The 20,958-nt window shown below is 38.3% G+C and overlaps 4 protein-coding genes across 5 annotated transcripts; 1 reads left to right on the plus strand and 3 right to left on the minus strand.

The window, feature by feature from the left end:
- Window positions 1-158: 158 nt before the first annotated feature.
- LOC132960309 (torsin-1A-interacting protein 2-like) lies at window positions 159-4,402 on the minus strand. The gene is made up of 8 exons (XM_061033192.1): window positions 4,250-4,402; window positions 3,812-3,865; window positions 3,573-3,671; window positions 3,386-3,469; window positions 3,020-3,205; window positions 2,085-2,228; window positions 1,721-1,930; window positions 159-1,602 (listed from the first exon to the last, which is right to left on the minus strand). The coding sequence occupies exons 2-8, from the start codon at window positions 3,855-3,857 to the stop codon at window positions 842-844; spliced, it is 1,530 nt and encodes a 509-aa protein (XP_060889175.1). The 5' UTR covers window positions 3,858-3,865; window positions 4,250-4,402; the 3' UTR covers window positions 159-841.
- Window positions 4,403-4,801: 399 nt separating this feature from the next.
- LOC132960299 (torsin-1A-interacting protein 2-like) lies at window positions 4,802-8,801 on the plus strand. Its single transcript, XM_061033183.1, has 8 exons — window positions 4,802-4,959; window positions 5,151-5,276; window positions 5,606-5,773; window positions 6,045-6,149; window positions 6,245-6,391; window positions 6,514-6,633; window positions 6,715-6,768; window positions 6,885-8,801. The coding sequence occupies exons 1-8, from the start codon at window positions 4,902-4,904 to the stop codon at window positions 7,670-7,672; spliced, it is 1,566 nt and encodes a 521-aa protein (XP_060889166.1). The 5' UTR covers window positions 4,802-4,901; the 3' UTR covers window positions 7,673-8,801.
- A 1,657-nt stretch (window positions 8,802-10,458) lies between these two features.
- On the minus strand, window positions 10,459-14,999 carry LOC132960320 (uncharacterized). Of its 2 annotated transcripts, none has more exons than XM_061033204.1 (13): window positions 14,848-14,999; window positions 14,241-14,415; window positions 13,978-14,114; window positions 13,356-13,453; window positions 12,876-13,239; window positions 12,723-12,773; window positions 12,556-12,618; window positions 11,990-12,073; window positions 11,789-11,880; window positions 11,636-11,694; window positions 11,050-11,184; window positions 10,920-10,963; window positions 10,459-10,787 (listed from the first exon to the last, which is right to left on the minus strand). In XM_061033204.1, exons 2-13 carry the CDS (start codon window positions 14,413-14,415, stop codon window positions 10,689-10,691), a joined length of 1,401 nt encoding a protein of 466 aa, XP_060889187.1. In that variant the 5' UTR covers window positions 14,848-14,999; the 3' UTR covers window positions 10,459-10,688. The 2 variants fall into 2 exon arrangements, with proteins under 2 accessions (XP_060889187.1, XP_060889184.1); XM_061033201.1 differs by having other exon boundaries at window positions 10,459-10,790.
- Window positions 15,000-16,995: 1,996 nt separating this feature from the next.
- On the minus strand, window positions 16,996-18,578 carry xcr1a.1 (chemokine (C motif) receptor 1a, duplicate 1). The gene is made up of 2 exons (XM_061033205.1): window positions 18,387-18,578; window positions 16,996-18,260 (listed from the first exon to the last, which is right to left on the minus strand). Exon 2 carries the CDS (start codon window positions 18,242-18,244, stop codon window positions 17,234-17,236), a length of 1,011 nt encoding a protein of 336 aa, XP_060889188.1. The 5' UTR covers window positions 18,245-18,260; window positions 18,387-18,578; the 3' UTR covers window positions 16,996-17,233.
- Between the last annotated feature and the right edge of the window lie 2,380 nt (window positions 18,579-20,958).

Raw genomic sequence — 20,958 nt, forward strand, 5'->3', positions numbered from 1 at the left:
TTCAACATGCTGGTTGTTGTTCTGGAGCACATTTGCAGATAACTTACAAAGCAGCTGCCTGTTGAATGTCGGCAGGCTGACATGATGCTACTCCGCTTAAGCTGTGGTTTTGCTTCCCTCTAGCGGCAGCAGTGTGAACTACAAGGACAACAAACAAGTGGCTATCAGTACTTTATTTGAAAATTAAGGCACATTACATCTATTCAAATATTTACATTAAACGTCTTGCTGTATGTAGTAAGATACATGAATGTGTGTACAAAACATGGATGGTGGGAAGTTCTTAAAAGGCACGTGGTGCCATCGATGCTTAAACATTGCAGATGAACATGTCATAAAAAATTAATAAACCTGTGCTGTGATACCAAGATAATAATAATCCTTTTATTTCTTTTTGACCATTATCCATAGGAGAACAATCAAGCTTTACATTAAATATGTTTTAAAATGTACACAAATTGCAGCAATACATTTTAAAAGTGCACACATTCTGGTAAATCCCCCAAAAATTCCAGATAATCGCTCATTTTGCAATTTGTCTTAATTTACATTTGATTATGTACTTAAGGGAAGAAGCACCCAGGTCCTTTTTTCCCCATAATAAATGTCCACAGCGGATCGATGCAAATATCCCTTTATATAATGCTAATAATCCAGAGTTTTATTTATGCTTGATTCCTTCATTTGGAGTAAGTTTGACTTTACTTCATGTTAGAAACCTTTGGGTCTTTAATGGCCTTAGAATTAACTCAAGTCACAGTGAGAAATCTGACAAAAGGGCAAAAAAGTTTAGTGCTTTGTCTTTAAGTTAACATAATCAAAGAGTGATGGTTCATGTCCTTCAGCAGCCATCACGCTCTACCCTGTCCTCCGCTGACACAGGCAAGATGAGGTGAGAAATGCGGCTCCACAGGCCACCGTACTTGTCCAGGTCCATCCTGTCGTAAGACACAGGAAGGCTATCGGAGAGGAATTTCTTCTGAAGGTGGTCGTCCACCATCTCCTCCACAGCACTCAAACGACTTTTTGCAGGGATCTCCTCTTCCTCCCCAAGCAGCACTGTGAAGATCAGAAAAGTCTTCTTGTAGGCGGCGTTCTCGTGGTCACAGTAGCGGTAGAAAATAAGGGTGGAGCCAGGAGGCAGCTCCTCGAAGCGGTGAATGACAGCCACAGGTTTGTCTCCTTCAAACGCTCGCTGCAAGTGTCTGTCGATGTCCAGTTTGACCTGATCGCTGTCCTGGCTGGCTTTGCTGGCTCCATCAATGTGGAGGACGGAGGCGTTGAGGGCAGAAGAGAAGGCGGAGGCAAGCCCTTGAGCAAGACAGTGCAGCGTCTGCTCAGCTCGGAGGCCTGCTGTTAGGATCAGGCTGACCGGCTCTGTGGGCTGGGCTGTCTGGAGGTGCCTCAGCAGGTGGATTCTGCTCCTTCTCCAGAGCTCAGCCCGCTGATTAGGAAACTGAGACATTACTTTTTCCATCTGCCTGAGGAAGATATCTATTTGCTGCTCATCATTTTTCTGAGGTGGAGACTCCGGATGGAAGATATATTGCAGCACGATGGCAAGAACCACCACACCCACTACTATCAGGTATCTTCTGTTTCCTGTGGACACAAAAGACATGTATTCTCTTAACTGTCTCACTACTATTAAACATGATTGTATAAGGGAGCAATGAAAGAACAATGAAAAGGGGGGGGGGGGGGGGAACGACTGAATTACCTCCAAGAACAGGTTCAGTAGTCTCCAGAGAAGAAGGACCAATGGTTTCGACATTTCTTTGTTCATCAATATCTTCTTTAACTGAGATTCTGGGCCGCAATTCTATATTCTGGTTGGTTGTGTTCTCCTGTGGATCCTTTATTTCGTCTTCTTCTTCTTCTTCTTCTTCTTCTTCAGGAGCTAAACCCTTCTCAGGGCTGCTTCTATTATCTGATCAACGGGATAAAAAGCAGTTTAGCACACAACTACATTCAACAAACATCTTAACAGAAACTCCCAGACGCTCAGCATTTAAAAAAAAAAAAAAACAGACTGATAATGGAAAAATAATTAGTCAAAGGAAATCCTGAATTTCCAGACTCACCTTCCTCTGCTTCAGTGATTGTGTTGTTAACGTCCAGGGATTCTTCATTTTCTCTGACTTTTGGTCCATCTACTTGGTCTTCCTTTTTGTCTCCCTGTGGAGCTGCTGTTTCATGTGCTGTCTTTTCCTCAGCGTGGGGTTTTTCTGACAAATGACAATGATTTAACTTCATCAACAGCTCATGCGTAGTTCTGTCTAGAGGTACATTTAAAGAGTTACATTTAAATAGGGATATAAGAGGTCCAGTGCATCGAGGGTTGCATTTCCAGCCTTGCCTTAACTTAGCCACATTAAATGTGTATCATCAAAAAGCATATTTCCTTCTAAAAAACTAAAAGGACAGTTCAGTATTACCGTACTTTAAGATTTAATAGAACAAAATGTGAAGCAACCTGTTTCCCAAACTCTAAAAATACAGTACAAAGCCGTGTAAAACAGTTGGAAACAGCACAGTAGGAAAATGTCAATGCTCTGCCCTCATTTCACAGAAACAAAAACCTCTCATTGTGCCCTTTGAGAGGGCAGTTACACAACTTTGACATTATTTAAAACTTTAACAAATTAAACTTGTTAAGAGCTATTGCACATGGGAAAATTGTACAGCAGCGCAGAGCTCGAAAAGTTGCACATGGCATGCCACTTCTGGAGCACCAGCATGCAGGTGGTGTCTTCATTATATACTGTATATATTTTCCACAAGTGTTTGATAACTGAGGGATCGACACAGTAAATGTGTGTGTACATCTATATCTCTCTATCTCTAAAGATCGAAATAGATCTAAGAAAGATATCGGCCGATGTGTCTTGATTTTTCTCCCCAATATCGATATTGCCCCCAAAAATCCAATATCGGTCAGGCCCCAACATAAAGCATATGAAAACAATGAATAATGATGTCTCAATCATTTTTATAATACTTTAATAGAAACACTTACTGGAAATGTCCTCTGCTTTAATGGCCGGCTGCTCATTTTTTGGTGTCTCTCTGTTGCAATCACCATGACTCTCATCATCAGTCTGTGGTGAGACGCTGCTCTCCTCCATAGTCAGCATGTTGTCATGATCTAGAGACAAGGATCCTTCTGTGAGAGGTGCCATCTTCTCCTCAGCTGGATTAGAGTCTAAAGATAAAAACAGAAGACACTTTTAGTTATTGTCAGACTCAATGACTCATTTCTTAAGTTGTGGTTGAGAATAAATCCCTATAGATTTTTCCACGACCATGATGTTTGTTTATGAAGGACAATTCAATGGAAAAGAAAAGCTGTTATGAAGAAAGTGATATAATAAGATTGACTCACTTTGACTAACGTCAGCCTGCTCCATGACTTCACTCGTCTCGTTTCTCGTCTCGTTGTTCGTGCATGCAGATGACGAAGCTGAATCTAGTTAGGCGAGACAAAAACAAACTGGATTAGAAAACTGGATGCTGAAATATGATGGTAAACAATTTACTGATGACTATTGACCTTCCTTGTATGGTTTTACCTTCTGGTTGTTTTAGGTTCAGAGTCTCCTCCTGGTTGAATCCACCACTTTCTGAGCCCTGATCCATATTGATTAACTGTGTTTCTTCTTCCCTGTCATCTAAAATAAAATAAATAACATTTAAAAAAAGACATAATGATATAAAGACAGAAGTGATGAATGTGTCAGTATGAGTGTTTATTATATGAACTGTAAATCTACTCTTTTAGAGGGAGGTGTCCTCAGAGAGTTTACAGTACCTGCTGTCTGCTGCTGGTTGTTGTTGTCGGCAGGTTGCTCTGTCATGTTTTATTCTGGAGACAAGAGACAAGAGACAAGAGACAAGAGGACCCTACCTTTAGATTATGTTTGTCACTTAAACAATGGTTATACAGATAAACCCTGACTTTGAATCATTTAAAGGGGGGATTCCTTTGCTTTATTTGCAGTGTTTTCGGCTAATTAAATCCAAACACTGTGCGCAGATACTCGTTAGGTGTGTGTTAGTTTCAAGTCACACTTCCAGAATAAAGCATGTAATGTACAATGGGAGTAAATGGTTAGCTAACGTTATGCTATCCCGCTAGCTACTTTAGCCAACAAGCAAAATAATACATGGCTTTAATCAATTACAAATAAATTCCTCAGTAACTCAATCAACGTATTTAAAGTGTTAAATAGTCGTTGATTTAACTTACCTGAAGCACGGTTAATCACATTGCCGTTGTTTATTACTAACATTACAGTTCCTTATCTTTGTAGTTACGTGTGTCGCCGCACTGACAGCTCACCAACATTCAGGCGGAACCTTCATCCGGGCTCTTGTTTCTTGTTACGTAAATAAATGTGGTGGTGGACCTCATTTCCGGACATCAAGGGTGCGTTCGAATTGTCATTTTTGCTGAGGAAGGTTCCTAACTGAGTGAAATGACCCGGATGCATTTAAGAGGGGGGGCCATGATAAGAGCAGTTCGAATTCTCTACAAGTTAAGGAAAGGTGGGTCAATTCTTCCTTTATAACCTCCTTTAGCATAGGTTTCTACACGGCGGACTCACGTCAGTAACCTCCGCCGGCCCGTCGCATTGAATTACGTCGCCTAGTGGTTCCCTAAATCCTTTATGAATTCTCCTAACATCTTTCCTTAACCTCATGACGTTTTCCCCGGGGTTAAGGTAAAGTGGATAGTGAAAGGAGATAGGAGGGACAATTCGAACGCACCCCAACTGTCGTCCTGTCACAAATTGTTTCCCCTCACAGAGAAGTCAGTTTCTTTTTGTTGTAGAGCACGATGTTTATTCGCATTGTTTAATTCATGTTTTTAGCATCACTCGAGTCGTAGCAGATCATACATGGATTCCAGGATGACAGAAAGTCGCTCCTTAAGGAGATCTACAAGACGACCACCAGGTAAACCTTCATACTCAAGATAGCTAGCTGAACACTCAAAGCTATCCTTAAACTTTAATAACAAACTCTTTTCACTACTTTTGGAACTCCTGATTGTTATCTTTTCCAGTGTGGACTGTAGAGTACGTTGTATTGTATTGAGTTCGTTAATAAATACATGTATAATTTTGTATGTTTTTGCACGTTTCCAGCATTGTGTGTTGAACCACCGGCCCCCAGAGGCCCCCTCAAGAGGACCAAGAAGACTTCAGAAAATAAAGCTCCACTTCCAGCTGTCAATGGGTCCAAAGACGTGGAAAATGGTTCAGAGGATGAAGGTGAGATGCTGTTTATTACACTCTACTCTGTGATTTCATTTAATTATTTTCTTCTACATTCTTATCAGAGTATTTTTGTTTTGTTTTTTGGTTATTTTCGTTTTTTCTGTTTTTTTTATATGTGTTTATGTGACTGTGTGTACATATGCATATATGTTTAAAAAAAAAAAAAAAAAAAAGGAAAATTGTATTTCTGTGATTGGAAGTATCGTTTTGTATTTTTTTCAATAAAAATATTTTGGGGAAAAAAAAAATATTTAACGAGTGATGAAAGTCCTTAAGTGCTGTAAATGTCAGACCAAACCATTTGTGTTTTTGTTTTGTTACAGATTCCCCCAGGAAAAAGAGCCGTCTGGATACTGAAGGAGAAGAAGAAGGTGGTCGGGGTGATGAAGTTGAGATGGATGTGCAGGAGTCAGCTGAAGACCTGAAGAAAAGTAAAGACCAGGACATGAATGATATGCAGGAAATCTTTCTTCAACCAAACTCATACCATGGTATGTATGATATGCAGTCAATGAATATACTTATTATTTTGTATTTAATTAATATGTAAGTATGTATACATACCCCAAAAGAGACATATTCATATTCCTTATTTCATGCAACATAGTCCACTTATAAATGTACATCATTGAGAATTATGTAAACACTAAAAGCAACACTGAAAGTTTAGTGTTATCTGTCTAAGTGTGTTTTAATATGTCATCTATTGTACATACTCCTGTATTATTATGTGTACAATGTGTTTTCCTCTAAATCTTCCAGGCGCACTTGGAGATATGAATTTACTCCCTCGGGTAGCTCTTGGAGAACGCTGCCGGTCCGGTCATGCTCTTATAGAAAATGCAGACTTGACAAAAACGAAGATAGGTATGTAAACACTTTTGCTTCATTCTGCATGGGAAATACTTTGTCAGGGGGGGGGAAATAAAACTATCATCTCATCTTTTCCTGTTTGTTTTCAGTAAAACCGTCGTCTAAAGGACCTGAAGCCCCTGCTAAATCTGCCTTGCGGATCAAACTTCCGGCGCAGAGACATAATGTGTCCATTCCTAAGATCAGCAGCATGGTCGAGTACAAAAGGACGATGGAGGCCAAAGCCAGGAGCTCTGGTAATGTGTACTTTTTTTTTCAGAATTATTTATAAAACAAAGTTGTATTTAGGATCTGTAAATTGATTTCACATCTCAGAATGATCAGATATATGTAACAATATGATCTGCCCAATCCTTAGGTTTACCATCAGTTAACCATCATCTTAGCGGTTATCCAGCCTCACAGGAACCGCTTACAAAGAGAAGACATGTGAACAACTTACCGAACCAAAAAGATGCCGCACAGCACAAAAAACAAGGTATCAGCTTCATCCAAATATCAAAATCCTAAGCAACATGTCATGTGGGAGTACCTTTTTTAATTAGAATGTGTCCGACAGAAGGGAAGAAGAAAGCTGCTGTTATCAAAGAAAGTTCCGGTCAGTCATCTAGAGGTAAGAGCAAGGTTTTTATATATATATATATATATATATACACAATTATATTTTCAGATAGTTGTTAAACATGATTAATCTACCTACATTTCATCACTGTCTTTGCTTTATTTTAGGATTCATGTGGTATTTTTGGTGTTTGGTTCTCCTGGTGCTGCTCAGTTCTGCTATCGTTCTGGCATACAAGAGCCACATGGTTCACAGAAATACTGCAAATGGGGGGGGGGAGTCTTCAGCCAGGGTTGTGAATCCGGAAATGTTTGCAGATCAGTTGTCTCTCCTTGAGACTCAATTTCCCAGTCAGCAAGCTGAGGTGTGGAAAAGGATCAAGATCCACCTGGAGAAGCACCTCAAGTCAGCCCAGTCCACAGAGCCGGTCAGCCTGATCCTGACTGCTGGGCTCCGGGCTGAGAGGTCGCTGCACTGTCTAGCTCAGGGCCTGGCCTCCTCTTACTCCTCTGCCCTCAACACCTCTGTCCTCCACATAGATGGAGTCAGCAAAGCCAGTCAGGACAGTGATGAGGTCAAGCTGGACATCGACAAAGAGCTGCTAGCAGCCTTTGAAGGAGACAAACCTGTTGCGGTAATACACCGCTTTGAGGAGCTGCCTCCCGGCTCCACTCTTATTTTTTACCGCTACTGCGATCATGAGAATGCTGCCTACAAACGGGTGTTCCTGTTGTTTACTGTGCTTCTGCCTCAAGAGGAGGTAGGGGCTGATGTGAGCCTGAGGGATTTGGAGGAGATCGTGCATGACTATGTTAAAGAAAGGCTGGTCGGCTCCAGCAGCCCAACTGTCTTCAATGAGATGGACAATGACAAATTCAGTGGACTGTGGAGTCGCATCTCTCATCTCGTCTTACCTGTTGTGTCTGAGAAGGTAGTAGAGCAGAAAGGATGCTGATGAACCACGGTGGCACTTCGGAGAGAAGTGATGTGTACATACTTTGTGTTTGCTGTTAGATTTCACATATACGTTTGACTGAACATGACTGAAGTTTGCTTTATTAATTTTCTCTTCAAGAGATAAGATTTGACTCATTCAGTTGCTGATTTCTTGCTTTGCCTTTGTTTGAAGGCTTTCCATGAGGATGGAAATAACATTTCCCTCACGTTCCATATTAAGTATCGTTAGATTTATTTGCTTCTTGTTGTCTGTCATAAATCACTTTCATCCATTTGTTCCAAAGCCTTTTGAACATGTCTCTTCTCAAACAGATTCCTGGGTAAATAATAGCATAGGTAACACTGTGGGCTTCTTCAGAATAAAACTTAATTTTTTGAGGACCCTTTTTATTTGGGGTTGAAGATCACATTCCCCGTCCGTCAACATATCTCTGGACCCCTGCTGGTTTCATTTATATTTCCCATGGAGATCTGTTTCCCTTCCTTGTGAACACATCTGGAAGGGTTTGCACTAAAAAAATTGTGATTTTTCTTTTTGACAACCATCTAAGAGTACAACTTTTAGGAAGGTGAATATTTGAAATGCTGTGTTTCTTTCTGAATATACTTCATACTTTTGATATGTTGTATGTTTCTTGGAATATAATATTTTTGATAGTTGTGTGTACATATATATAGATTGTATATTGCAAAGGTTTATTTTTTACATCTGAAGTAACCACTGGAATGTTCCGTTTTAGTTCACAAACTTCCAGGTTGACACAAAGTGAGTTGAATTTGAAACATACATTCGTAGATGTTCTGACTAAATGTTAGTCAGTGAGTCACACAATGTGCCTTAATCATTAATGTCAAGCAGAGTGGAGGTAGAATTAAAAAAAAAAAAAAAAAAAAGCACCAAATCACTCATGAATGATTTGGCACGGTGTCCCGGCAAAATGGGCACCCAAAGGTTCCATGCAAATTTAAACTATTGAAGAACAGGTAAGTGTTTTTATGTGATTCCAGCCGTTCCTCTTATGTCTTCAATCTGAATGTCATCTTCAAATGTCTGCAAATGGACTTTGTTTTGCTCACATATATTTCTGTGTACATTTTCAATAAAGATGTTTTTGATAACTAAAGGAGTTGATTGTGTAACCCATGGCTGTGATTTACTCTCAATGTGTACTTTTCTTTATATAGAGAAACATTTTCACCACCTTTTAATGACACAAACTTGTAAGCAGGAAGTGTAACTCTAAAACACAGCAGGAAGTTAATGATTTATAAAGCGGTTTAAAAAGAGGGAGTCGACTCTGAAGTCAATAAGTATCAGGAAGCAGAATATGGTGATTGTTACAGTCCATGTATCTTGTCTTCATATTTGATCTAAACGTATTTGTAACTGAAGCATGTCAAAGTGTTTCTTGTGCTTTTTCTGACATGCTGCATCAGATGGAGAATGAATGTTTATCTGCTGCAACATCTTAAGTTTTGTTTTACAAAACAAGGAAGTTGCAACAAGCTAGCTAGGTGGGTCAAAGTTATGCTTCTGTATCTCAGAAGAGATTTGATTATTGAGTCAGCATCTTAACGGTGACATACTTAACAACACTCCCTTCTTAAGAATCATAAAAAGCATGAATCATTGTCTTGCAATAAACACAACACTGTAGCTTTATAACCAACGTATTTATAAAGCTTCAGCACACATTCACATAGTCAACGAATGTGATATAGACATTAATACAATCAGGAGCAAACATTTACACAAGTGTATTGTGAATGGACATTTCTCCGTCAGCAAAAAAAAAACATTGTAAACAAAATAAATAACTGTTCACTGTGAAGATTTTCCATTAGAAGCCCTAACGTAAAAAGGTTATTCAGTATATGGTCAGATTTGAGAGACACAACAATCCAAACACGTTTGATCAGTGATAGTTACAGAACAGTCATTTAAACAGGTCAAAGTTGTATAAAGAGGAGTATTTAACATGGAGGCTCACTGCAGTTCTAATGTATTACAGAAATAGACAGTTGCTGTTAAATTGCCCGTTTTATGTTTACAACCAGAAGCTCATACTTGAGATAAGCAGACTGACACAGACTTTATGACTTTAGAATCTACTGATCTACTTACCTCTGGCCTTAAACACAAGATGTTATTTTTTGTTGCGTGCTTCATTTTTGGCATCCATTTTTTTCTATATTCATGTTGATGAATGTGGTACTACAGCTGTAATGTGTTTAACAAGACTAGTTCTTAACAAAAGAAGCACATTCCTCAAAGCTACTCCCTAAAGAACATTTCTTCATGTTGGTGCCTGGTGGGTGCAAGGAGATATGGCGCTTGACCAAATGTGACCTCAACAAATATTTACAGTTCTTTCTCTATGAAAGGTTCAGTTCTGATTGAATGTGCTCCAACCAACCTGAACAAACTCCTTAATAGAACATCACTTTTAAAGCTGAAGCAATAACTAGGTCGTTTAAATGAGCAATTACTATGTACATGTTTTTTACATGTCTTATTAACATTCATAAAAAGCCACTTAAAAATGAAACACAACAGTAAAAAAATATAATATATTGATTTGAAAGTGCAGATGTTAAGATACCATTTTCCCCTTTCTATAAACAACAACATAACTAGGCTAAAGTATCTGCTGATACTGTCTGATACCAGTGTGATAAAAAAATATATTTTTGAGTTTTTGAGATTTCTTTTGTGTGGGGAAAAAACACAAATTTTGTACTTTGAATAATATTTCAAACTCTGCTTGCAATTGCCTTGTTGTGGTTTGCCATTGTCACATAATAATTACAAGTGGATATTTTTTAGGGGTGTTTAAAATTGTGGTATCAGATTGGTGCATTGACTGGTATTCTTGTATATACCAAATACTGCATTTAAAGCATATTTGGAGGCAAATAACGATACTGGTAATGATGTCAGACCACCTCAATTCAAAAAGCAACTGGAATTAACATACAAACCAGCTTATCGCGACATAAATGCCTACTTTTCCTCAGTGCCACAGTATCCAGACAATGCTAGCTATAGCCAAAGCACTGGCTATAACGATGAAGATACCTGAGGCTGCAGTTACAAACACTTTATGGAGTGTCTTCTGAAATGCAGAGGTGTTTTGATGAATAACAGACAAACTTGCAGTTGCGTTGTATTATCTGGTCTATAATTGTAGTTGTCATGACGTTATCTAAACATACTATGTTGTCATTATTTGGACAATTCTCACCTCTTTCTTTTGTTGCCTGTGTTGTGTTCTGTTTTTTAAACTCCCTGTGAGACAAAAAGTGCTTAAGATGACATACTAGATCTAATGCATGAACTCAATTTCAGACAGAACTGTGCAATAACTCATTTACCTATCTTTCTGCCCTGCAGAATGACACTTCTCCAAGTGGTGAATACCAAAACCCAAATGACAGACAGGAAAATCCATACTGTGTAAGTGTACAGCACTTCCTCGATCTCCGAATAACCGTCATAGATAAAAGCAACTGTGTAATAAGAAATGTTTAAACAGATCAACAAACAGCTAATGTGTCCACTGACAATCTGTCTGGTAAGTGTGCAGCTTCAGACAGATGCTGGTTAGCTTAGCATTAGTGTCAAGACTGTAAAAACAACAACAACAACAACAAATAACAGAAATCAACCAGCCAGCATGTTTTGTGCAAAAGCACTTATGAAGTCTACTTACAAACATGTTATAGCTTATCCTTTTAAATAAAGGTGGACAAAATTGTATGTTACAGAGTATTTCTTTGTATTAGGATGAACCAAACAATACAAACCGTGGTTTGGCCATTAATCTTTCAAAGAATAAGGCCAGGTATTTTCTGTCAAAATGCATAAATATTGCTCTGAAAACCTTTAAGAAGTCACAGACGGTTATAAATGAAATAACATTTACCACTGTAGGGATGTTAATCAAGTTATTCTCCTTACTTGTAAAAGTCTGGAGGATGACAGAACACACTAAGACAGCAGGGATACTCATCTCCTTTCTTGAAAGGAACAAAAGAAAAAGAAAAGCAGCATTACAAAAGTGTTGATGTGTGATGAGATGTTAAGGTTAAATGATTCCTAAGTTAAACTTACAGCTCATGACTCGGTCCGATTGGCAGAGTGGCGAGTACTGTCAGCAAGACATTCATGACGATCACCACGGACAACAGGGCAACGAGATTGACCTAAACACACACCCACACCCAAGGTTGAAAAAATAATGAATAACCCAAGAACTATCCAAGTTTCACACAAGAAATAACTAAATGTTGTCCTGTAGTTATTATTACTTACGTGTAAGGACTCGCACATAATTAACAAGACCATTGAGGATATTTCCACCGCCTCACAAAGCATACAGAAAATGATATTCGACATCTACAATAAAAGAAAAAGAAAATTCAGTTATCTTTAAAAACCTGAATAGATTGTATTTATCTTTTGGCAGATTTTTAAATAAAAAGTCACTTAAACCGAGGATGCTAGCTGAGGCTACACATACCATTTCTATCTTTTGTGGATTGTATGCTGGTCCCTAAAATTTTTTATATGCTTATGCACTTATGATAAATGAAAAAATATAACAAAAGGTGCAACAAAAATGACTGCCACTCACTAGATCAAATCTACTGTAAACACAATGTCACCTAACCAATTTAAAAATAACCCTTTTTTAGGAACTATTTAATCTTGTTTTATTATCTGCAAAATCAAAATGGTTTCACTTCTGAAATGATCTCAATAAACAGAAGCTTACTTTTTAGTCACAGAATATGCCAGTTAAGAACCAGACTCATTTGACTACCCATGCATGAGGAACTCACAGGAATGTAGAGCTGCAACTCTAACTTAAGCCTTACCCTGTTTAGACGACGAGATAAGATGCTGTTGCTGACAGTGGTTGTGATGATATTTGACATTTCCTGATGAGAGGATAGAGTTAGAGAGATAGAAACCTTGTTGTATAACTCTTATCATCACCATGCATTTGGTTACAGCATCAACAAGGCAAGTATATCAATCATACCATTTTCATGACCACCAAAAGACTGTTGATTACCATGAGCACAGTGACTGGCTGAAGAGAAACAAGAGAGGCAATGAGAAGTTCAATAAATAAAAGAGTTCCATATTATATATTCATACACATACATCTGCAAAGTCCCATCTTACATTATACCTTTTTGCATTTGATAGTATAGCATGGCTCCGGAATAGTCCTATCAGCCTGTTGCCATGTAGTACCTGCAATAGGCTTAAAAGTTGTAAGAATAGTGCTTGTTTCAGTGATTGGCTCAGTATTTGTAGGAATAGTGCTTGTTTCAGTGATTGGCTCAGTATTTGTAGGAATAGTGCTTGTTTCAGTGATTGGCTCAGTATTTGTAGGAATAGTGCTTGTTTCAGTGATTGGCTCAGTAGTTGTAGGAATAGTGCTTGTTTCAGTGATTGGCTCAGTAGTTGTAGGAATAGTTGTTGTTGCTGTGGCTTTCAGAGATGAATTCACATTCACCCAGAATGTTCCAAATTTCTGAACAACTGTTGCTCTGAAACATAAAACACACACATACAGATGCTAAAGACAATAATTAAGCTTTTAATGTGACCAAACCAGTCAGGCTTATTTCTTTTATTTTTAAGAATAGTCACTGTGTACAAATACCTGAAAGTGATATCTTTGCTTAGCCTTGTTTCCGGCGCTATCCAGTGAACTCTGAATGACCTCTTTTCCTGATTGTTTTTGTGAGAGACAGCTGAGGCCTGAGGAGAAAAACAGAAGTAAATGACTCATCACTTCCTCAGGAATTTAAACTGCCGTCAAATACGGCGCTTGTGAGAAAATGTGTGTTTGTGTTGATTTTGGGGGCCCCTGTAGGCAGAGCACCATGTCTTTTTGCTGATTTTGTCCTGTACATGTTTAAGTATTGTTTTGCTGACAAATAATCTCATCCGGATTTCTTAAACAGTCAAATGCATCACTCATTGTGAATCTTGTGAATGCCGTGGAAAAAGGAATACAAACTCAAGCATGCTGTTAATGACTTTGTATGACACCTTACTCACAGCAGCAGTTTCAGAGATTAAAAATATCTATTAGAATAGTTCATGGTAATGCTGATGGTCTGCTTTGCTTTGGTAGGTCATAAAGAGATATCAGTATTAATTTATTTCATAACCCCCATTTGTCTACTTACAATAAATGCAGAACATATGAATATTCAGTTGATCTATTCATAAACTCACAAGTTTACCTTGAACAGTAATGTAATGGGAGGGTTACTTACTGCTAAACCACCGCAATTCAGGAGTTGAGTAACTTCCGAATCAATTGGAGTAAAATGTCCTACATGATGGCCTCCATCATCTAGAGCCGCCAACATAAATCCTACAAACGCATTGGAGTCGTTGCCCTGGAGAGAAACTGGAGAATGGTTTGAAGATCAACAGGGCGAAGGTGGAGGGACAGAAAATGAAGTCAGTGGTATTAATACATTTTGCAATTACCACTGCACATTGATTGTGATACAAAATCCAATAGTCTATATACCTGTAAAAGCTCCATTGCCCCCTTGGTAATAAATATTAAAAGGGGGGGTCGTTTCCTTAGGCTTAAAGGACCCATGCTTAGGCTCCATCGATCCACATACCGCTGGGACGGCTCCACCTGAATAACCATCAATGTTCATGATGAAGTTAAGGCCAGTTAAAATCCACAACCACATCTGTAAAGGGCAGTAAAAGATGTCAGTAATATTCAGCTGTGGCACTGTCTCATTTGAAACATTTGATCAAGTCTATGCTTCTTTGTGCTCATTGGCTATGACAGAGTGATTCAGTTGAATGTTACAGCTTTGCATGTGTTAAGGGATTTCAACATACACATAACACATAAACAGTGCAGTAGGACAACGGCAAGGCTACAATCCCAGTAAAGGTCTTAACTTTATAGTGATTATTTGAATATGCAGTTTTCTGGAGAATATAGAGCCAATGAGTGCCCCTTGAAAATTCACTGAAAATATGAAATGAATTGGATGAATTTCTCATGGAAAATAGGAATCATTTCATTTGGATTTGTAGCATTTAAAGACTCAGTGTCCAACAATTAAACATAAAAACAACTTAATAAGTGATTAATGAATGTTTTCTCTTACCTTCAAATCCAGTAGCCTATAATAAGAAGTCAAATACCAGGATAAGCAACCGTGAATAAGATGCACTGTATTTTTAGAGTTGGAGTGAAAACACAGCAAACTTGTGTAATCTGGTTGCTTGTCGGTCCCCGGGAGAGGCTATATAATGGTGACGTAATCAAGCGCTCGCCCTCTCTTACCTGAACAAGGAAGTGCAGCGTGAGGCGAACTGATTACAAACATCTATTGAGCTTAAAACGTAACTATCCACACAGTATGAAAGCACATGCAAGAACCGTGCTAAAGTTACATTTATTTACTCTTGTAGATCGCGGATTACAACAAGTAGGAGGACCACTGGACTCTGTAGTGACTCATGGTTGTAACGGTACGAGAGTCCTCATGTGCTATGAATGAAATCATCTCTGTTAAACTTTAATAATTAGTTTGTATTTTATTATCGCTCTTAATCATCAGCGGGAGTAAACTTTCAGATTATTATTGTGCAAAATTAATGTATCAAATAATGTGACACTGTGTATTTATTGTCTTGTATTTTTTAGTATGGCTCATCACAACATTAAAAGCACACTGCTGGTCCGGGTGCGAAGTTGACGAATTAAAGGTATGCTATTTTGGGTTGACACTTTTTTAAGAAATGTAATTAATGTTTTTGATATTGATTTAAAGTCTTGTTTATTTCTCTAGGACTTGGAATTAACTAAAACTGTCACTGTTTTCCCCCACTTCAATATTTACTTAAAATTGTTTATTTTTAGAAGTAGTTTCAAATTAGATACTTTGACGGGTAGTAGCTCTGAAAGCCTTGATCCCTTTTGCTGTGTTTATTTATTTGTAGTGTTATGCATGAATTATTTGCTGCGTGAGCAGGTGAAGTTAATGATTTTTAGGGAGTGTTGTTAAATGTATCTGTTGGATCTTGAGTGTGATTAGGAGCAGCTATTTTTCCCTGTGTACCTTGTTACTATGGGGATCAAGTGATTCATCAGTCATCCCTGCACACTGCCACAGTAATGTATGTGTGCCTTGTCTAGTGAACTGCGTATATTTATAAAGCTACTGTGTCGCCTGTATTGGTCATTCATTTTAACTTGTTTAACGCTGTGTTACATTCTTAAATAAATACTCTGTTGTTAAAACTACCATCCTCTCGTCTACTTAATTCAGACACCAACCGGTTAATTTTTGGTGTGTGTACTAGCTCGTCTTGTAGCAAAACTGTAATATTTACAGTCGATGAGCAGAAGGCTACAGTAAACTTCCAAAATAAATGTTGCTAAATGCTAATGTTGGCAACATGTAGGAGTATATGTTTGGCAAGAATGACTCTTCAAAGATGAATGTAAGCAGTGCTCAATCTGACAACAGTAAAAGTTGTGTCCAGACTGTAGCCTATGACGAGTGTTGAATGATCTGCATTTATAAGCCCTGTGACCTTCAGTTAATTAAGGTTAATTTTTATTTTTACACACTTAAAGCCTATACTGTATGTAGGCTATAGAAAACTAATGTTTGAGAATACGAATTGGAATTATCAAATAAAAAAAACACTGAAATAGAATCTTAAATTTCTTATTAGAGTAACGATAATATAAGTAAAGATGATGATCTTTTTCTACATGTGTGATCTTTTAAAACAAAGTTAGGCCTACAAATTGATTCCAAGACAAAATAATGCTAAAAAAAAAGATATGTAGTATAGCCTATGTGATGGTTTATGATATACAGGATTAACCTATAGGGAATACCTTAATGCAAATCATTTATTGTGGTTTCTGTTGTTTAAAAGATTATTTGTTGTTGATGTATGTTTATAAAAAATCATGAAACTTACCAGGCTGTACCCATTCTTAAATTGTTGCTCCTAAAATGACTCATTTAAATTGGTTTGTAGATCTTTTTTTTTAATTGTCACATTGTGGTATGTATTTTAATTTAGTCCTCATATCGAGTAATGTGATTGTATGTTATTGAATGTTTTATAGGCTATTTTATACTCTGTTTATTGAAAGGCCAAACTAGAAACAAGAGTTGTAAATTATCAATTGCAATAAACTCTCCGTGTAGCACATCAGTTTCATGTTTTGTATTGAAACTATGTTAAATTACATTGTTGTCCCTATTATATAAAATAAAAGTCAACAAATGTTTGAGTTGTGAGTTCAATGTACATTTATGACATAGTTACAGCAAAGACAAACATCAATAAACAGCAAAATTATGATTTGAATAGTCTCTGTCCCTTACTACAAATGGAAACATATGAAGCAGTTTGTTTATTTTGACGGAAAGGTATTTTACCAAATGCATGCTCGACTATTTTTGTTTTTGTTTTTAATCAATGGTGCAGTACTTAATTGAAATAAATAAAATACTTCAATAACAACTAGTACATTGATCCTCGTGAGAAGTTTTGCATCCTAATTTGCTGTTCTTCGACTGGACTTCTACAAATACACATTCGATGCAGCATGGACTTCAAATGATTCCTAAACTTTACACCAACAAATGCATAAAAGACAGGGTTCAGGCAGCAGTGGGAGAAAGCAATGAGCCTACACACGTTGAATGCATAGTCGAGCTGGATGCTTGTTTCACAGTCATCGAATGGCTTAACCAAATTTTCACCTAAAATCCTTAGAAAGATGACAACATTGTAAGGCACCCAGCCGAGGAAAAACACAGCAACGATACAGAAGACTAACTTAACAGCTCTGTTTCTTGTGCTAGATCGGGCTTTCGTGATTTTTCCCAGTATCTTAATGTAGCAGAAAGCTATCACTGCAAAAGCAATCAAGAAGAAAACATTCTGTTGGGTGACAGAAATGTTTCTCAACAAGGTCGTTTCGTATTCGCAACCCAGGGATTGTTCACCATTGTGGTAGATTGAGACTATGGAGCTGTAGAGCAGATAGGGCATGGCTGCTCCAATGCTGACCACCCACAGTAGAAAAGACAAAAAAACTCGTGTGCTGGCTCTCTTTGCCCTCAGGTCAGAGAGAGGATGGACCACCGACAAATACCTGTAGATGGTCATGCTGGTTAGGAAGAGGACGCTGCTGTAAAACCCAGTGAAGAAAACAAAATTCACAATTTTGCACAGAGTCTCCGAAAACAACCATCCCCATATGTGATAAACTGCCCAGAATGGAAGACCGGTGGTGAAGACGAGGTCAGAGATGGCCAGGTTTAGGATGAAAATGTTGGTAAGAGACTTGAGGTTTTCATACAAAGCCAGGATGACAAGCACAAGGATGTTTCCCGTGAGGCTCAGTGTGATCACGATGGAGAAAAAAACAGGAACGGCAAAGGATCCAAACTTGACCACCTCAGCTTTTTCACAGACTTGATCCTCATAGTTATTGTCATATATGCTGTCATTAAGAGATTCGTTCATTTCTGTTCACTAGAACCTAAAAAAGAAAATAATGTTGTTGTTTTTAAGCTTCAACACAGTTCAACAATAATATTGTTTCCATATGTCAAATCAAATACAAATATGATGTATAATGATATTGTAAAGCAAAAATATGACTTACCTCCTGCACAATAGGAGATATGTTGTCTGATGGGACACCCTCTGTTCACTCAAGAGAGCTCAGAAAGGACCAGAAATATAACGCACTCGTGACAGTGTTTTCTGTTCCTTTTCTGTTATGGTAGTGAAAAAACACAAATGCGCAGCTGAAAGTTTTCTTGCTACCCCACAGACAAAGATACTTAGCTGCTCGTGCAACATGGTACGCTCTGCTCCGTAATCTAATGTGGCATATATCAAATGTCCTGTTCTTGTGGTTAAATTTGACTTTAACTACTTTCAGTAATATTTTAGATGTTGTACTTTGCAGGTTTATGTACAACACTCTTGATGCTAACTTGTTCCTATATACATCATAAAATATGTCAAGTTGCTGACATTACATTTGGGGCAAGGTTTCTTCAAAGTACAGTTGGAGGCTTTATGTGTTCCGCCTCATTCCAATACGTTTTCTTCCTTCAGCCATTTTGTCACTTTATCTTTGCCTATAGTTCATTTAAGCTTTCACAGTTTGTCAGGCAGTGGGAGGTAGACTGGCAGTATGAACATGGGTATAAATGGGGGTTGTGGCTGATGTCCTGGTGTAGTTGGTCCATATTAAGACCTCTAGTCAGCACTAAAGAGAATGGTAGCAGGGTGATACTTGAATCTTTGATTCTGCAGTACGTCAATTTGTAAGTTGCTGGCTTGAGCTACCACTGCCTGACATTCTCCTTCTCCGTCAATCCATTGCTGTGGGTCATGGGCGAATGAAAGTGCAATACGGTGAGCTGAGGGGAGATCCAAAAGGATATGAAATTGTACAGTTCAGGTGCCTCTAAAGGCAGGAGATTAATGAAAGCCATCTTCAACATTAAAAACTTTGGTGGTCATTACAGGCATAATAAGGGAATGAAGGACCTTCAACCCGTAATGTGTATCTTGTCTGCTGCACAGGAGCCACTGACATAGAAACACTGAGGTTAAGGGGAACTCCTGTTGAATGTGGGGCATACATGGTAGGAGCTGGCTGATGCACAACATGCTGTGTATAAGGCTGGGAACTGATTGATGAACCTTGAGGTAGGGGCATAGGAGCAAGTTGAATGACATATGAACCTATGAGGGCCTGCTGGGATGTAAATGTAAAGAGGAGGCTGGTGGCATTTGCATAGAAATTGGTATATGTAAGGTTTAAGGAGGATGAATTGGAGGCATGTTGGAAGGATGGACTGTGGCTGACTGAACAGATCTTGTGGGTATGAAGGGGCGATGCCTTGAAACTGGTTTGCCTGAACTTTGAGGTATAGCATTGGGATATGATGGGTGTGATGGCATGTGAGTTGATGAGGATGAAGTAAATTGACGTGATGGTTCCTGGAGGTGATGTTCATATCTCGCATGGGAAACTGAAGCAGGTATTTTATGCTCACATTGAACAGCAGAAGGCTTACATGGGAAAAGGGTTTGAGCAGATTGGGAACATTTTCCAGTTTCAGGTTTACCAAGATGGGTAATGATTCATTTAGGTTAGGTTCAGATTGGGACTTTTCACACTGAGGTTCTGTGACAGTCAGTATGTGCTTCATTTTGTTCACATGGAGATTGCAGGGCTTATTGGGAGTCACACTGCTCCTCTGAATCTCCCTCTGAGTAGCCATGTTAATAATGATCAACTCTTTTATTTAAGACTTAAATCATATCCTTTAAATGTGCTATTTCTTTTGTACATCTCTGTAACATGATCTGAACACTGTCTTAAATGTTTGGGTTGCTGGCCATAAAGCTCAGTTTGGTAATCCTGCAAATACCTGGGAGGCATTCTCTCTCGTTGTAGTCTTCCTGTCTGCTGATTCTTTTCAGGCCGAAAAGAACTTGTATCGTATGTATGGTATTGAAATACCATGAAAAAACTAAGATTTAATTGCTGCCATTCCATAGAACATCATATGTTGAGTTAACTTTTAATCACATGTTCCAATGCAAATGAGTTTCAAAGGTTTTTTTTCCTTCTTTTAGACACAGTGGATGATTTTACATCATTAATGCATCAACTTCATGGGTACTTGACTCTAAACAAAAGGTAAATGCGAAGGGAACATTTAGGTTTTCTTTGTTCTCTGTATCAGGTCGGGCATGTTGGATAGAGTAGAGGAAATGACAGGCCTGAAGGCAGGCTTTTTTAAAATATTGTTAGGTGGACACTTGTGACTTAACAGGTATCATAATGTGTTTAAATAATAATAATTTTAAAATTGTAATATAAATGCCAATATAAACGTGGGTGGGAAATTAATGTCCCTCAAAGAAATTAAACCAATAAAATTTAAGTGTGTTTTTATTGTATCATCACAGGCAAGGACTGGACATTTTTAATTTGATTATATGGTTACGCCGCAACACAAACCCACAGCTAAATGCTATCCTTGAGCCTGACTCTAAGACCAGTGAGCCCGTAACTTAACGCCTCTCCTTACGTGTTGCGTAAACGTGAAAGTGTGTCCTGCCTTTCCTGAAAGTGTGTGCAACTGTCCTGTCTGTTTGAGGGGTGCGTGTAGGTGACTGACCACCAAGATCCTCGTACGTGCCGCCAC

Source organism: Labrus mixtus, chromosome 3 (assembly GCF_963584025.1).
Source record: "Labrus mixtus chromosome 3, fLabMix1.1, whole genome shotgun sequence".
NCBI classification, from domain to species: Eukaryota; Metazoa; Chordata; class Actinopteri; order Labriformes; family Labridae; genus Labrus; species Labrus mixtus.

What these genes read in the sequence shown, in the direction of transcription:
- LOC132960309 (XM_061033192.1), bottom strand. Translation starts at nt 3,857, where the DNA reads ATGACAGAGCAACCTGCCGACAACAACAACCAGCAGCAGACAGCAG. An exon ending in CAACCAGCAGCAGACAGCAG is followed by an intron (nt 3,672 to 3,811) that starts GTACTGTAAACT and finishes ATTTTATTTTAG; the next exon opens with ATGACAGGGAAGAAGAAACA. An exon ending in TACTGAACCTGTTCTTGGAG is followed by an intron (nt 1,603 to 1,720) that starts GTAATTCAGTCG and finishes TTGTGTCCACAG; the next exon opens with GAAACAGAAGATACCTGATA.
- LOC132960299 (XM_061033183.1), top strand. Translation starts at nt 4,902, where the DNA reads ATGGATTCCAGGATGACAGAAAGTCGCTCCTTAAGGAGATCTACAAGA. An exon ending in AAATGGTTCAGAGGATGAAG is followed by an intron (nt 5,277 to 5,605) that starts GTGAGATGCTGT and finishes GTTTTGTTACAG; the next exon opens with ATTCCCCCAGGAAAAAGAGC. An exon ending in CGCACAGCACAAAAAACAAG is followed by an intron (nt 6,634 to 6,714) that starts GTATCAGCTTCA and finishes TGTGTCCGACAG; the next exon opens with AAGGGAAGAAGAAAGCTGCT.
- LOC132960320 (XM_061033201.1), bottom strand. Translation starts at nt 14,415, where the DNA reads ATGTGGTTGTGGATTTTAACTGGCCTTAACTTCATCATGAACATTGAT. An exon ending in AGCAAAGATATCACTTTCAG is followed by an intron (nt 13,240 to 13,355) that starts GTATTTGTACAC and finishes TTTATGTTTCAG; the next exon opens with AGCAACAGTTGTTCAGAAAT. An exon ending in TTTTGGTGGTCATGAAAATG is followed by an intron (nt 12,619 to 12,722) that starts GTATGATTGATA and finishes TCCTCTCATCAG; the next exon opens with GAAATGTCAAATATCATCAC.
- xcr1a.1 (XM_061033205.1), bottom strand. Translation starts at nt 18,244, where the DNA reads ATGAACGAATCTCTTAATGACAGCATATATGACAATAACTATGAGGAT.